Source organism: Phodopus roborovskii, unplaced genomic scaffold (assembly GCF_943737965.1).
Source record: "Phodopus roborovskii unplaced genomic scaffold, PHOROB, whole genome shotgun sequence".
Classification (NCBI taxonomy): domain Eukaryota; kingdom Metazoa; phylum Chordata; class Mammalia; order Rodentia; family Cricetidae; genus Phodopus; species Phodopus roborovskii.
In genome coordinates, this window is record NW_026125059.1 from 6,340,571 (window position 1) to 6,357,036 (window position 16,466).

At 51.1% G+C, this 16,466-nt stretch overlaps 2 protein-coding genes across 3 annotated transcripts in view; both read right to left on the reverse strand.

The window, feature by feature from the left end:
- Positions 1–303: 303 nt before the first annotated feature.
- On the reverse strand, positions 304–1,478 carry Fam209a (family with sequence similarity 209 member A). The gene is made up of 2 exons (XM_051188495.1): positions 1,151–1,478; positions 304–608 (listed from the first exon to the last, which is right to left on the reverse strand). Exons 1-2 carry the CDS (start codon positions 1,397–1,399, stop codon positions 345–347), a joined length of 513 nt encoding a protein of 170 aa, XP_051044452.1. The 5' UTR covers positions 1,400–1,478; the 3' UTR covers positions 304–344.
- A 4,289-nt stretch (positions 1,479–5,767) lies between these two features.
- The window catches only part of Rtf2 (replication termination factor 2), a 29,158-nt gene continuing 18,459 nt past the window's right edge, over positions 5,768–16,466 (reverse strand). The window contains exons 6-9 of one of the 2 annotated variants that reach the window (XM_051185485.1): positions 12,282–12,395; positions 7,906–7,960; positions 7,712–7,807; positions 5,768–6,076 (exon numbers count right to left, since the gene is read on the reverse strand). In XM_051185485.1, the coding sequence (XP_051041442.1) occupies positions 5,898–6,076; positions 7,712–7,807; positions 7,906–7,960; positions 12,282–12,395 (444 nt within the window). In that variant the 3' untranslated portion in view covers positions 5,768–5,897. The remainder of the gene's footprint in view (positions 6,077–7,711; positions 7,808–7,905; positions 7,961–12,281; positions 12,396–16,466) is intronic. The other variant, XM_051185492.1, reaches the window with a different exon arrangement.

Genomic DNA, 16,466 nt, shown 5'->3' on the forward strand with positions numbered 1-16,466 from the left:
ATAAAGTTAGACTTTGTAGTGGAATTAGTCATTATGAATCGGATGTTTGCAGATAGTGTAAAGAAACCATGATGTCTGAACCTGCCTCCAGACTCCAGAGCCTGGCAGACCCCAGGCTCAGTGATCTGTTCTCGAGTGTGCTTTTGTACAGCTGTGGAGGGCTGAGGAGGGAAAACAGTAATGGTTTGCAGGGCTTTGGGACTTGGCATCTTAACTCCAACTAAGACAAAGGGTTAGGGGGGAAAAGACCTCACGTGGGGGGCTCTTTCTTCAGAATAGTCTTTATTAGTTCAGATACTGTCAACACTCGACTTATCTCCTCTCATACTTTGATACAAGCCCATTTACTCAGGGTCCTCATCTCCCCATATCTCATATATTGTGACATTATTGTGCTGGCCCATGGGTATCTCTGGGATCTGCAGCCTGGGGTTGCTGCTGGTTGCCATGGAGACCTTAAGATTCCGCACCTTGGACACAAATTTCACCAGCTCCATCTCGAGCTGGGTTAAAGTATTGAAAGTGAAGTCTTTGCTGGGGGAAACATTTTGATTTTTCTTTGGTGGAGAGCGAAATTGACAGCCTCGAAGGCCAGTAGGATTCTGCTCCTGTCAAGAAAAATATTAGGGTGACTGACTCCATTTGGCTTCACAGTTCAGATACAGTTCCAAAAGTTAGGCTCATCTAAGAGGGGACACGGTGATAAACCCAGTCTGGGTGTTGGCAAACCCTTTACTTGAAATAAAATGTTCTTTGGTTCAGAAATTTGTGATGAGTCAAAAGCAAAGAAAATAAAATGTGTGTGTGTGTGTGTGTGTGTGTGTGTGTGTATGTATGTGTGTGTGAGCGCACGCGCGTGAGCGCGCACATGCCTGGCTCTTAAATACATCATGAGCTCTTGAATCTACTCTCAATTTGGAATAACAAACAAAACTTACTTCGCAGAAAAACTGTGAGCTGTGTAGTAGCCTATCTCAAACTGTCCCATCCTCTATGGATGTGACCACTACCATCACCACCGAGGAAGCAAATCCACCTCGCCTTCTCCCGGAGCCTGATGGGGTTTCTGGTCAGGACCAATAGTCCTGCCTCTAGGAACAGAACCCGCGTCCCTGAGGCCAGTGGCTGTGTGTGAGTACGGCCCTCTTACCTTATTCTTCTCACCCTCTCCTCGAAACTTCAGCATCACATATAACATAATGACGAAAAACAGCCAGAGCCATTTGCTCCCAAGCCAGCCTTGGGTGTGCTCTGGAAGATTCTGTCTAATCCGGAAATGTCCTCCACAAGGCACCTTCCCTGGGCTTTCTTTGTTTTTCTCCCTCAAGGAAGAAAACATGAACGCACAGGCACAGGAGATGCACAGAGGCAGGAACAGGAACCATCTTAGCGTCCGCATGGTGAGCAGAGGTGGAGCGGGAAACTGCTCATGGTGGGGCTGTCTGCCGCGGGGCCAGGGACACTGGGGACCTAGTGTCGGGGCCTGGTGATGTCACAGAGGGCCCTGAGCTGGCAGCCTCAGCCATTGTGATGCCTTTAGCTTGAGAAGCCTGAGGTTCACGGCAAGGAGCCCGCCTGGCAGAACTTCCAGGGCGGAGAAACTTCTAGAAGACAAGAGGGGAGGAAGCTGTCTCCTTGCCGGAATGTTCTTCCTGAGCTTGGCACACTGTTGGGAAAGGCCATCGTCTATTTCTGGTTTTATCGCACTGAGCAGCAGGTACAATGTGCCCCGTGGAGCTGCGTCCAGTGAGAAATAAGGTTACTAGTCGGGCTGCTGGCTAGGGGCCGTGGATCTTTCCTTCGGCCTGCACCGAAAATAGAGACTCATCAGCATTATGGGGACTGTCACCTAGGGGCTGGGGTGATGGCTCAGCAGATACAGTGTTTGCAAGCATAATGGCCTGATTTTAGCACCCAGGAAACGAATAAAAAGCTGGGTGGTATTCTTTGCTGCAGCTTCAGACGATGAAACATGGTCCACCAAATTCAACAAACCCACATGGAATTTATGGGGAAGGGAGAGGAGGGGTAGATGTTAACCGATCGGGGGCAGAGATGGAGAAAGGGAACAGGCAGGAGGTGCTTGCTTATAAAGGGAAAGGGAGCTGTTTAGAAGGAGGCTCAGCAGTTGGGGCCATTGAAACTGGAGTCATGGAGTTGCAGTTGCCCCAGCTCTGCGTGGTTTCTACATGCAGAGCCCTTATGCAGCCACCTAACACATGCACAACGCAGCCATGCAACCTTTGACAGCCTTTGAGCTGTCAGTGAGGAGCGATCACTTGTCAAAGATCCCAGGGCGAGGGAAGGTCCAGGGGAAGAGCAATCCAGGGCGGGGAGAGAGCCTGAGGGTTAGAGAGGTTCCCTGAGGAGAAGGCCTGGGACAGGGCTGGTGGACTGACAGGCAGGTGCTGAGGAGAAACCACTGAGGAGAGCGGAGCCAGGGTAGCAACAGGTGTGGTTGTGTGCACTTACAACTGCAGGGCTGGGGAGGCAGGGGCAGGCCAAGCTTGGTTTGCTGGCCACCCAGCCTAAGTACTTGCAGAGTTCTGGGCCACTGAGAGAGGATACAAGACCCAAGGCTGACCTCTGGTCTCCACATGCTTCCATATCTACCTGTGTGGCCCAGAGTGTACACCCATGCACACACAGGCGCACGCGCGCGCACACACACACACACACACGCACGCACTCACACGCACGCACGCGCGCGCGCACACGCACAGAGTGGCACACACGCACACAGTACTTGACGGCAACAGTTTGTAGAGGCGATAAGAAGCAGGGTATATTAGCCCGTGCAGCACAAGGCCCACACTTGTCCCTCCTAAGTCACCAGGAGGGGTCATGCTCAGACCAACCGAGGGTTGTCTTTCTGAGGACTCTCTCATGCTGCTTTCAACTGTGTTGCACTCTGACAGTGACACAGGTTCCATAGACTCATCTCTCGGGGCCAGTGGCTAAGTGAGCCACACGGACATCCCCCAGGGCACAGCGTCAGCTTCTGTGGGACTCCTAGCAAGACACTGGTTCAGGTTTGGAGAGATGCAGGCCATACAGACAGCTGTGTTAGAAACCCAGCTTCAAGTTACATGAAGCTTCCTACCCTTATAGCTATCTACAAAAGCCTCCAGAAGCAGATGGCCCCGCGTTCCTGGCCGTGGGCCAGGGGTTCCATGCAGCCTGTTTGGAGGTTCACTCTTGAGTAAGATCTTGAAAATTCCCGGGGTGGGGCACCCTCATCTGCAGAGTGTGGTTTCAGAGTCAGCTCTGGCATTTGGTAGCTGACACCATATGGGGAGATAGGTTGATAAGCACGGACGACTCCACCACGCCTGGCACACTTCAGCTATCTGGAAACATGTAACTGAGGGTAGAATCCATTCCCCCAAGTGTGTTCACTGAATAGACCCAGGGAAGGCAGTCACACAGCGAGGGTTGTGAGGGTCTTGGACCTAGGTGGTGGGTGTAGCTGAGCCCCAGAGTCCTAGAAAGGGACTGACCTCAGTCTGGTGCAGCAGGGTTTCTCACAGACACCCAGGGAAGCTGGACAAGCTGGTCCTGTGCTAACCCTCCAGGCTGGAGAAGGATCTCACAACACACACGGTTCTGTTATCAGGGTCCCCTCAGGGACAGGGCGAGGGAGGAGCCACAGCGCCCAGGCAGAAATCTGTGGACATTTCTGAGGCTGGGGGCCTGAAGACACTGAAGTTTCAAGGCTGAGAAATGTGGAAGTGGTTTTAAAAACAGTCATCAAAAATTCTAAAGGCTGTAATTAGTAAACTACGGCTTAAGAGGACTCTTTTCTTCGTAAAGGTACAAAGAAAAAAGATGTTAACTTGATGACAAATCAGCTTTGAGTTTTACAGTTTCCTTCCTCTTGCCCTCAATAAACCTGATAAAAACAGAAATCCTAACCAAATAAAGTAACTGTTACGAGAATTTTAAAAAAAAGATTTATTTATTATATACAGTGTTCTGCCTGCATGCCAGAGAGAGCTCCAGATCTCATTACGGATGGTTGTGAGCCACCATGTTGCTGCTGGGAATTGGACTCAGGACCTTTGGAAGAACAGCCATAGATAGCTCTTAACCTCTGAGCCATCTCTCCAGCCCCGTTAGGAAAAGTTTAACAGGAAAAAAAAAAAAAAAAAAAAAAAAAAAAAACCCTCTAAAATAGTTTTTCATTGTACTAAATAGCTAATTCATCTTTGTTTTGGAAAAGTACACAATAAAATTCATTATTATTATTTTTTTTTTTAAGACACGGTCTCATGTATCCCAGGCTACCTAAAACTTGCTAGGTAGTCAAAGAGAGTCTTGAACCCCCCTCCCCCAGACAGGGTTTCTGTGTAGCCCTGGCTGTCCTGAAACTCATTCTGTAGACTAGGCTGGCCTTGAACTTACAGAGATCTGTCTGCCTCTGCCTCTGCCTTCAGGATGCTGGGATTAAAGGCAGGAGGCATCACTGCCCAGAAGTCTTGAACTTATCCACCTGCCTCCACCTCCCAAATGCTGGGACAGAAGGTGCCTGTCGCATGTAGATTACACTGTGCTGGGGGTGGAGCCAGGGCTTTGCGCATGGCGCGTGGGTCTTCTGCCTCATGAACTGCACACTCAGAACTGGGTAGTTCTCACTGAAAAACTCATATATACTCTGTAATCCCGGCACTGGGAGGTTGACACAGGAAGATCTTGAGTGTGAGGCCAGCCATGCCTAACTGTCTCAAAATCAAACACAAAAAGCTCCCAAATAGTTCTACAATCTTTAGTTTCTAAGTACAAAGGCCATGCATCCCAGGTTCTCTTGGACAATACTCACCTCGCAGCTTGTCTCCCTTGCCCATGTCTACACGCCCCCCAACACTGTCCCAGAACAAGCCTCAGATATCCTTGGGGCCAAGCAGAGAACCTGAGGGCAGCTGGTAGGTGCTTGTCTCTGGGTTGTTTTCTAAGGCAAGGTCTTGCTATGCAACCTAGGCCAGCTTTGACGTGTCCATGATCTTCCTGCCTCAGCCCGAGGGCTCCGATTAGACATGCCAGCATGCCTGGATCGGGAGCAAGGACTCTAGGACTTCTGTATGTTTGCACTCTTGTAGGCATGTGTGGAGGCCTGAGGTTGACACCGGGCATCTTCTTAGTTGTACTCTATTCTAGTTTCTGACTCAGGTTCTCCCCTGAACCCTGAGCTCCTGAGCACTTTGCCTGGGGACCCCGTCTCTGCCATACAAGGGCTGGGGCCACAGTCAGGGTCATTGTGCTCGCCTAGCTTAAGGCTCTGGGGATCCAAATTCTGGTCTGCAAGTGTGCATGGTGATGGCGTATGCTTTATCCACTGAGCTAGCCACCTGCCCAGCCCAGGAGCAGGTCTACTCTGCTCCTAGGGACAGTCTCACGCAGGCTCCAATCATAATTGTGAAGATGGAGGTGTCATTCCCGCCTGCCCCTGCCACCTTGAAGGCTGCCGTTTTCTTACCAAGGTGTAAGAGGAAGAGAGAGATGAGAGAGAGGGGTTTCACTCTGAGTCCACTCTGATGTCCTTATGCCATCACCGGTACCCACCAGGGGCAAAAGCCGACAGCTGGGAGCCTGTCCCTAAGCAAGCCCGGTGTCACCTGCTTCCCTGACCCGTCACAGTGCAGTGAAGAACCCGGAGTCGTCCTGCTACCTCAGCTCAGGGTGAACACTAGTCACCAGGCTAGGCAAGAGGTACAGCCTGTGGGAGAGGCTGCCGGTTACGTTGCAAGCCACCTACCCTCCCTGGACCCACACACCTCACACCAAGCGACCACACAGGTCAAAGATTGCAGAGGACAGCTTTATAGCATGGGGCCACATCAGGCAAGCGTGCACAGAAGGCCACAGGGGAGGCGCCCTGCGGGGAGGGCGGTGACCCTGCTTCAGAAGCAGTAGGACGTGTGGGTGACCCAGTGGGCAGACTCCTCCTTGGAGCGCTTGGCGGAGCTGTGGCTGGTAAAGATGGACTTGTAGGTCTCAGACTCTTCACTGTCGGCGATGGATCTCTTCAGGGTCCCGCACGGGGGCTTCCCAGCTTTCCCAGAAGCACTTCCGCTAGCTGCTGGAAAACAAAGGAAATCTGTGAAATCACTCCAAATGTCAAAGTTTTTGTTCTTGGCTGTCCTGGAACTCACGCTGTAGACCAGGCTGGCCTCGAACTCAGAGATGCATGCCATTTCCTTCAGCTGCCAGCATTTTGCGGCTGTTTGGAACGCTGAAGCATGGGGGGGAGGGGGTCTCCTGCAGTCCAGGCTGTGTCTAATTCTTGTAAAATAACTGTGATCTTAGTTGTTGCTTTTTTTCTTTCAGTGCTGGGCAATGACCCCAGGACCTCACACATGCTAAACAGGCCCAGCTCCCGACTCTCTACCACTGAGCCCCAGCCCCAGCTCCCTTTCTGTTTTATTTTGACACAGGATTTTAGTAAGCTCTCAGGCTGGCCTCAAACTTTTGATCTTCCTGCCTCAGCTCCTGAGTAGCTGGAATGACAGGCTTGTGCCATCAGACGTGTGGAACCCTATACACTGTGTGAATATATGTCGCTGTGATAGGTTCAATAAAGAATCTTGCTGGGTGGTGGTGCACCCTTTAATCCCAACACTCAGGAGGCAGAGGCAGGCGGATCTCTGTGAGTTCAAGACCGGCCTGGTCTACAAAAGCAAGTTCCAGGACAGCCTCCAAAGCCACAGAGAAACCCTGTCTCAAAAAAAAAAAAAAAAAAAAAAAAAAAGAAGCTGACTGGCCAATAGCAGAACGATAGGTGGGAAAACCAAACAGGGAATGCTGGGAAGGAGGAGGGCAGAGGCTGGAGTTAGCAGCAGATGCAGAGAGAAGCAAGATGGGCACGGCATACTGAGAAAAGGTACCGAGCCACATGACAAAGCACGGATAAGAAATTAATGCAAGAGTTAGCTGGTAACAAGCCTGAGCTATTGGCCAAGCATTTTCAATTAAGTCTCCAGGCTGGGTATTTGGGAGCAGGTGAGTGGGAAAGAAATGCCCACAGACATGGCATAAATATTCATTCTCCTCTTATGGTTTTCCTTTCTGTGTGTGCGTGCGTGCGTGCGTGTGAGTGTGAGTGTGTGTGTGTGTGTGTGTGTGTGTGTATGCATGCCATGTATATATATATACATGTACTTGTGGAGGCCAGACGAGGGTGTCAGATCTGGAGATGGAGTTATACATGAGCAGCTTTCAGCTGTCAGTTATGGGAACAGAACTCGGGTCATCTGTAAGAACAGCACTGGCTCTTTAGCGCCAAGCCAGCTCTCCTGCCCCTGCTTTTCTCTCTGAGATGGAGTGTAAGTACACAGCTCAGGCTGGCCTAGACCTCATCATGTGACCCAGGCCGGCTTGGTACAAGGCTGGCCCTGCCTCTGCCTCTGCCCTGTTGTAAATGCTATTTTCTTTGTGGTAAAGACACTGAGTTTCAAGAGCAGCTTTCCTACTTGGTCAAGAGGCAGGCAGACAGAAGGGGCATTTCTATGCCCGGAGTCTAGAAATGTGGGGAGCATAGGAAGGTTCTGGGTGCCCAAGCTCTCCACACCGTGTTCTGGCACCACAAGCTTGCTCGGCAGTAAGGCAGAAGCAGGATTTATGTCTAGAATCTTTTGGGTCGACAGGGCTCCAGGCTGGCATGTGAGGCTACATTTTCTCAACCCTTTGCTCTGGCTTCTGGCTCAGTGAGACCCACCTGTGGCCCTGGAAGCCAAGGTGCTCTTCTTCTCTTTAGGATCGGGGTCCGCATCTTCAGGCTTGCCAGCCTTCACCTTCGATGGCCCTGCCGAGTCTGCAAAGACAGAGTCAGCAAAACAAACCTTGAGTCAAAGCAGGGCAAGGGCCTGGTGACTGGGACACAGCCTGCACCCCCGTCTCTTGGCAGCTTACCGTCTGTGACACCTGCCTTTGACACACACTCGGCTGTCTTCGGTTTCTTTGTTTTCTGTAAGAAGAAAGAAGTTGCTGAGGGCTGTGGTGTGGTGGTCTCAATGAGACTGGGTGGCGCAGCTTGGGGGGTTCATGGAACCTTCAGTAAGTGGAGGTCCGTGAGTGGGGTGGGCTTTGAGGGTGCACAGCCACACCCACCCCACTCCTGGCTCACTCTGCTTCCTGAGTGTGAATGGAGGTGTGAGTCCTCAGCTCCTGCACTGCCAACATGCCTGCAGCTCAAGCCTGCCAGCCATGATGGACTCTGACGGGGATGTCCTGTGTGCTGTGAATATATGCCCCTTACTGGTTGGTGAATAGAGCTGTCTGGGCCAATGGACAGGCAGGGTGTGGTCAGAAAGGACATATAGGTGGGACTACCAGACGAGGAGAATTCTGGGAAGAGGACACAGAATGAGTCGAGAGAGATGCAGGAAGGTAGGACGCCTGGGTACTCTCTGGTAAGCCAAGACCACGTGGAGAAACACAGATTAATAGAAATGGATTAATAACTAAATGAGAGCTAGCCAATAAGACGCCTGGGCCATTAGCTAAGCAGTTTATAATATAAGCCTCTGTGTGTTTATTTGGGACCAAAGGGCGGTGGGACAGGGACTCCATCAACGGGACTCTCCCTCTGGAACTGTGAGGCACAATAAACTCTTCCTTCTGTAAGATGCCTTTGGTCACAGACAAGTAACTAATGCAGAGGGTGTGGTCACATCATACCCTCTCACATGCCAACCACAGCAGCAGTGGACCTGCCTAGGGCCCAGGGTCCTCTCTGACGGAGAGGAGGACCTGCAGGCAAGCAGCTGTGACCCTCAGAAGGCGGAGTCCACACAGACCTGCTCATCAGTTTTAGCTATACTCTCAAAGCTTTTCAATGACCACAATTGCAGTGAGGAGTCAGTGTCAGAGGCTAGGGTGCTGCTCAATGGCAACAGAGCTCCATGAGGGCTGGGTTTGGTCCCCAACAGCACATACACCCCCATACCCCCCACATACCCACAGACACACATATCACCCCCCCACACACACCCACACACGCCACACATACACATACACACATACCCACACATATCACCCCCCTGATGGGAGATGTCATTCTGTATATATGTTTCTCATACTGGTTAATGAATAAAGCACTGTTGGCCAATAGGAAAGGAAGATAGGAGGGACTAGGAGACAAGGAGGAGAGAGGAAGTAGTAAGGAGGGGTAAAGATGGAGAGTGGAGAGAGCTGGATGTCAGCCGGCTCTCCGAGGGTAAGAGGAGACCACGTGGAAATACATAGATTAGCAGAAATGGGTTAATAATTAAGACAGAGCTAGCCGATAAGAAACTAGTACCTGGCCAACAGCATTATATCAAATATAGAGTCTCAGTGTGTTAATTGGGGCTGGCCCGGCGGGACCAAACTGGCGGTGGGAGGAAAAGCCTTACTCCTTACACCCCCCCCCCCCCGCATACACCTCGACACACATATCCACATACACCCCCCACTCATCCCCACTCACATACCCACACTCCCACACACATACACAACCAGACACACATACACACAAACCACACACATACTCACACCACCCACACACATATACACAACCACAGACTCTCTCTCTCTCTCTGTGTGTGTGTCAGAACTTCCAGTGACCATCATACACAGAGAGCAGTTAAACAGTAACAAACTCCACATACACAAACACAGAATCTCATCCTCTCTGGGAACTCAGTCTCAAAGCTGTCAAACTGTGACATTTGTTTATGAGGCTCAGGGGCACACCTGAGGAGTGGTGGCTGATTTACACTACATCATTCTCCTTAGAGGTTTAGGTGCCAGGCCAGTTACTGGTCAGTCCCCAAGAGGCAGACCATTCTGAAATTACATTAAATTGCACAACTTTCTTCAAATGCATAAACCCCCAAAAAGGGGCACCAGAGACACAGCTGCACACCTGCTGTCTCAGCGTGGGGAGGGGGAGAAACGAGAAAAACGCATTCAACACGAGCAAGTTGGAGGCCAGCCTGGGCTTCATGAGACCCCGTCTCTAAAAGTGAAACAAGAGTGACTTTGGAAGGCCCTCATCTCTGACAGACACTCTCTTGGTGGTGGCTTTCAATGTAACTTAAACATTTGGAAAATGTCTGTGCATTTGAAATGCACACATGCAAATCTGTGAAGGCTGACAGGACCAAGGAGGTGTCTCAGTGCAGGAGTGTCCGCTGCAGAAAGCTGGGCATGGCTGTGCATGGCTGTGAGCCAGCACTGGCAGGTAGAGACTGGGACCCTGAGAACTTGCTAGTCAACCAGTCAAGCAGAAATGGTGGTCTTCTGGCTTAGGGAGACACGCTGTCTCGAGATAACACAGCAGAGGGTGATGGAGGGAGACAGTGTGTTCCTGCTTCCCAGTGTGCTCACACCAAGTGCCCACAAGCCCCGAGCACAGGAAAGAAAGGCAGGCGCTCAGTTCTTAGCCCTCCATTGCAGCTGAGCAGTTTCAAGGCTGGAGGCATGCAGAGGCGCTAAGCACTGTCTGCAGGTAAGGATATTTGGGAAATATTTTGTATCTTGGTAGCAGTATCTAAGCGCATTCACGGCCTCTGCTGAGGAGGCTGCAGAGGGGAATCTAGTCCCACTGGGCTCTGCAAGGCTTGGCAGGAAGCCCGTGATGAGACAGCCGGTCACTCAGGGAGAACACCAGGGCCCCGTGCAGCTCTCTAGCTGCTGCTTTTGGCACACAATGTCCCTCTTTGCACAAAAACAGTAACAACAAACCCCCAAAAACTGCCCAAGGACAGCAAAGATGAACAAGCGTGCCCTTTGGCTGCTGTCTCTTGTTAAAGACACCCCAACTTTTCTATGCTCTCATGATGGTAAGTATAGAGTAATTTAGAAAAAAGTAATTTACTCAATTAAAAAATTTAGTAATTTAGGATTTACACACACATATATATACATACATACATACATACATACACATGCATGACACACACACAAACGTTTGATTTTTTAAACCTCCACACAGCGTAAATGACCCAGTGACCTTCAGTATTTCTCAGGAATGTTGTTATCATCTTGTAAACAGTTCCACAGTGTTCCTGTAGCATCTAATTCAGAGTTGCCCACAATTCCCAGTGTTACGGAACACTACACCCAGAGTGGATTTGGCTTCTCCCCAGTCTGGGTCTCATGTTTGACCATCGGTGAAGTACAATCACTCATAGGTCATGTGATTCTGCTCCTTCTAAGCCTCACAACTGAGAAGCAAGATCGCTCACAGGTGGTGAGACTCTGTTCCTCACAACCATGAAGTATGATCACGCACAGGTCATGTGGCCCGTCTCTTCTATGATTAAAATACCCAAGCAAAGCTCTGAACCCTTCCGTCATTGCAGCCTACCCCAGGGCGACACTGGCAGCTCTAGCTGTTTTCCTGCCTGCATGCCCTCGCTCTGCCCACTCCTACAGTTGCAATACTTGCAGCACTGGCCCTTGAGGCTTTTGCTTCCTTTCAGTGCTGGGGTCAAACCCAGGACTGTGCATGCCAGGCAGGTGTTCTACCCCCAGCCACACCCTGGCCTTGGGTCTCCAAACTGGCCTCAACTCTCTCCTGACTCTACCTAGGAGGACAGGATTACAGGTGTGTCACATCTGGATCTCCACTTTAGTAGAAACAATGACTAGGTCCACGTTTTCCTTGAGCCTAACCTTTCTATTAAAAAAAAAAAAAAAAAAAAAAAAAGCCCCAATGAATTCCATTGCTTTGTATGACAACTTAAAAAAAACTCAGCACCTCCTCCTCCAAGCCTGTTGGACCTTCAGATTTGCTCGGATGACAGAGAGAGCATGAATCCTATTTCTTTCTCTGTACTAGGGACGGAATCTAGGGCTTCAGGCTCTACTACTGAGCCACACCCGCAGCCAGTCCACAAGTGCTCTTTTAAAATCAGTGGCTGCCTTTTCCCAAGGGCTCACTAATACCACACTCTGCACGTGCTTGACAGGCAGGTGTCATTTAAAAGTCTTCCCACCAGGTGGCAGTAGTGCCTTTAATCCCAGCACTTGGGAGGCAGAGAAAGGGGGAATCTGAGATTTGGAGGTCAGCCTGATTTAGAGAGCAAGTTCCAGGACAGGCTCCAAAGCTACAGAGAAGCCCTGTCTCCGGGGATGGAAGTATGGGGGGGGGGGGGGAGAGACACGGTACGACACACTCCCCAGCAAGACCAATGGAGCCAAACCCTGAATCTGTTTCTAGAGGCCAGGTCTCCAAGGCTGACAAAACCTATCACTAGCATCTGCAGAAGTGAGGTCCCCTCCCCCTCACTCCCCATTACCTTCTCCAGCTTGGCCCGAAGCCGCCTCTCTTCCATCCTCCTCTTCAGCAACTCCACATCCTCTTTGGTGCCATTGAGCACGATGATGTCGTCCTCCTGGAAGGGAGTCCCACACTGGAGGGCAAAAAGGGAGGTCAGTTACCACAGGAGGGGAGGTATCGGGGACTCTGCTGGCCTTCAGCCCTTGCTAGGCTCCTGCAGCATCTCCACCAGCATCTCAGATCAGGCGCTCTCAGGCCTGGCCTGGGAGATCCATGTGCCCAGAGCAGCATGTCCAGCTACCTCACTCTGGAGGGTTTCAACATAGGTCACCGATAGGGTGGCTCATGGTATCCTCACGGTACCAGACTCTACACACCGTAACAGTCTGAGCAAAGACCCTGAGCGTGGGACCACTTGCGGTTGTTGCTCTGTGTTGCTGGCGGCGGCGGTCACTGTGTGAGCCCACTCACCCCCCCCACCACAATGCTGTCTACCAACAGCACGCCACGGCTAACTTCCACAGTCTTCCACTAAATTACAAGTATAAGGGTTGACTCTAGACACATCTTGGCTAAACAAGATAGAGCCGTGTCCAAGTATCCCAAAGGTGCCCTGGGCAGGGACAGGCACTTGTTAAGTGTCCACTTCAGCTCTGCCAGTTACACACCTGTCCATATTCACAGAGCTGTAACCAAGCACGCGACCACACACATGTCCACATTCACAGAGCTGTAACCGAGCACGCGGCCACACACATGTCCATATTCACAGAGCTGTAACCAAGCACGCGACCACACACATGTCCACATTCACAGAGCTGTAACCGAGCACGCGACCACACACATGTCCACATTCACAGAGCTGTAACCAAGCACGTGACCACACACATGTCCATATTCATAGAGCTGTAACCGAGCACGCGACCTCCTCAGAGAGGCTGGCAGTCGCCACTCCAGTAAGTCTCCTGTGAGTGAGGTTGAGTGAGGTTCTAGCACGGAATACGTGGCATCAGAGAGTAAGGCTCCTCTGTCTCCTGGTCCCTCGGGCCTCCTTAGGGGAAGAGGACGTCTAAGCCCAGGGCAGAGACCCTCGGGTGGCTGCTCTGTTCCCCAGGGTCACCACAGTCTAGGGGCATTCTGGCTGTCACTTCTGGGAAGAGATGTCACTGCCATCTTCTGTAATAAAGCTAGTAAACAGGGTCCTGTCCTTTGACACCGCCCAAGGTCTCCGTCACCTCCCGGCACACAGGAGAGGTGAATGTGCCAGCCTCAGGCTCCTGCACCCCGCCAGGGCTGAGGAGCACCTCACTCCAAATCCACCTTTCAGGCCAGGGTCTGTGGGTTCACAGGGTCTCCCTGAGGACGGGCAGATTGAAGACATTTTGCTTTGACTCACAGAGCCCTGAGCTTGGCGCCCTCCAGAGGAACGACCTAGTCAAGAGGGCTGTTCTCAGCCACCTCGACAGGCAGGGAGCTGGGCAGGAACAGCCTCTGGGCAAGTGGTCCTATGGGAAGTCTTGGACCAGGGGACACTTGGGTGGAGACTCTCTCCATGGGGGGGGGGGGCGGGAGGACCTTTCCTTGGAGAGGGGATCTTTCAGAACTGAGTGAGGTGGGAAGGAAGCCCAAGGGGCAAGGAGGTACTCTGCGTAAATAACCCCCCTGAGGACAGTGCAGAGTGCTGGAGGAGGCTGGCTTAGAGCAGGACCACGCCTCCCTGCCGGGATTTCAGCTGCAATTTCTTCCCAGAGGCACACGACTTCCCTGCTTCTCGTTTTTTGTTTTCAACACCAGAGGAGAGGCCGCCAATGTGTTTTATAATTGACAAGCCTGACACAAAACCTTTTCCAGTAAAAAAAAGACTGAACTTGAATTTTGTGAGGATGGGTTGTGCAGTGAAAGAATGCCATGCCATAGGGTAGGGTAGGGTTTCTACTGCAGGGAAAAACAGCATGTCCGAAAGCAACCTGTGAGCAAAGGGTTAACTTCCCCTCAGGCCCCACCTCACCTGAGGGAAGTTAGGCCATGATCAGCAGATAGGAAGTGATGCTCACCCACTTTTTCCCACCATTGGGACCACCTGCCCAGAGGGCATGCGACCCCAGTGAACTGGGGCCAGTCTGACAGAGACATCTCAAGTGAGCTATCCTCCTCTGGGGTGAGTCTAGGCTTGTGTCAAGGTGACATAACCCAGTCAGCACAGGTGGCTTAGCATCCCGCCAGCGGATCCCAGAACCAACGGGGGGGGGGGGGGTGTGAAGGGTGCAGAGAAAAAGCCCAGAACTGTAAGGCTGAGCCTTAAAACCTGTGTAGTTTTTCTTCCTTGAAGCGTTCTCACTAAGTCGCTCTGGCTAGCCCTGAACTCTCTGTGTAGACCAGGCTTGGCCCCGAATTTGTGGCTTTCCTCCAGGGAGTTCATGGAGACCTTCCCTGCACCTCTGCTCATTCCTCTAAGGTGCTGGCAGCAATTCTTTTGTAGAATCATGGGCTTGGCCTGACCCTGAACACACGAATGCCCAGCACTGGTGTACTTCAGCAGCTAAATAAGTCACCGACTACTAGGAGTGTGGGGTGGAGAAATGGTCCCGCGGTTTAGGATGTTCACTGTTCCTGCTAAAGACCCAGGTTCAGTTCCCAGCACCCACATGGTGGCTCATCACCTGTAACTCCAATTCCAGGGGACCTGGCACTCTCTTGTGACCTCATAGGCCTGCATACAAGTGGTGCACGTAAACTCATGCAGGCTCACACATGCATAAGTAATAAACTTTTTTTTTTTTTTTGTAGAAAATGCTCTATCTATAATCACATCGCTAAGGAGATGGATGCAGAAGAACTTTGAGTTCATGGCCAGTATGGGCCACCGAGAGAGTTTCTGGCCAATGCAGACTCAGCAAAACCTGCCTCAAGAGCAAAACCAACAAAATGAAGTACCCTCTCCCTCAGAAAAGGTCAAAAGATTACTAACACTCAGTGACATCAGCTGCTTGAACCTAAATTAAGTACGACTGTCCCTCAAGATGCATAGATCTCAGCTGGGCTTCGTTGGTGGCACATGCCTTTAATCCTAGCACTCAGGAGGCAGAGGCAGGCAGATCTCTGTGAGTTCCAGGCCAGCCTGGTCTACAGAGAGAGTTCTAGGACAGGACGGTTTCCAAAACAATACAGAGAAACCCTGTCTCGGAAAACAAAACAAAAAAGATGCATAGGTCTCCTCCAGGCCACATGACCACATGACAAGTCTGGTCTTGGGAGGACATCCTTACACCTGACCTTCTGATGTGGGAGAGCAATTCATCCTAAGGGGCAAGACAGACAGACCGAGGAAGCAGCCAGCCATGGCAGCAGTCAGCACTTCCCCATGGGGGGCGAGCTAGGGACAGACACCCTTTGCGGGAAGGGGACATGGCTGATGCAGAGGCAGGGGTGGCTCGTGGGGACTGGTCTACATTTTGTCATTAACACCTTTTTTTCCCTCCTTTCCTTTCATCCTAAGGCAGGTCCTCACTATAGCCCAGGTTAGATGAGAACTACATAATTTAAGCTGGCCCAGAACTCATAGCAATTCCCCTGCCTCAGCCTTCCCAGTGCTGGAATGATAAGGCTCTCGAGAACTACCGTGCTCAGATCTCCTTAAATCTTTTTCTTTTGTGAGTACAGATCTACCCTTCATTTACAGCGAGGCACATTCTCAAGCTCTACAAAGTCAAGCCCCGAGTCAAACCAAGTGAGCAACAGAATCCGCTTCCTATTACAACTGCAGCAGCTGCTCTACAACCTGAGTAAAAGGAGAAAGCAAGGATGTTTTTGCTCACCTTTAATTTCAAATGTACTTAAACAAACTTGGAAGATCAGTAACAAATGAACCAAGAGCCCAATTTAAAGAGAAATGTGGAGAAGGAAGGTAAAGGCAACACCACCACTCTCGATTACTTATGCAACCTCTTAGGAACCCAGATCATCACAAACGAAGTCTCCAGAGGCACGGCAGTACTTGTGTATAACCCTGGTACACTCAGGAGGCTGAGATCTCCTTAAACCTTGAGACAAGGTCTCACTTGTAGCCCAGGCTAGCCTCCGCCGTTAAGTCGTATGCACCATGTCTGGCTGTTCTTTCAAGATTCTTGCTGTATGACCCATAGCCTCGATGATGGAACCCGAGGCCTCCACAGGCACAAGCTGTCCTTGCTCTCCCTCCTTAACA

Coding starts and splice junctions, on each gene's coding strand:
- Fam209a (XM_051188495.1), bottom strand. CDS start 1,399: ATGCGGACGCTAAGATGGTTCCTGTTCCTGCCTCTGTGCATCTCCTGT. Junction 609..1,150: donor GAGAGGGTGAGAAGAATAAG/GTAAGAGGGCCG, acceptor TTTTCTTGACAG/GAGCAGAATCCTACTGGCCT.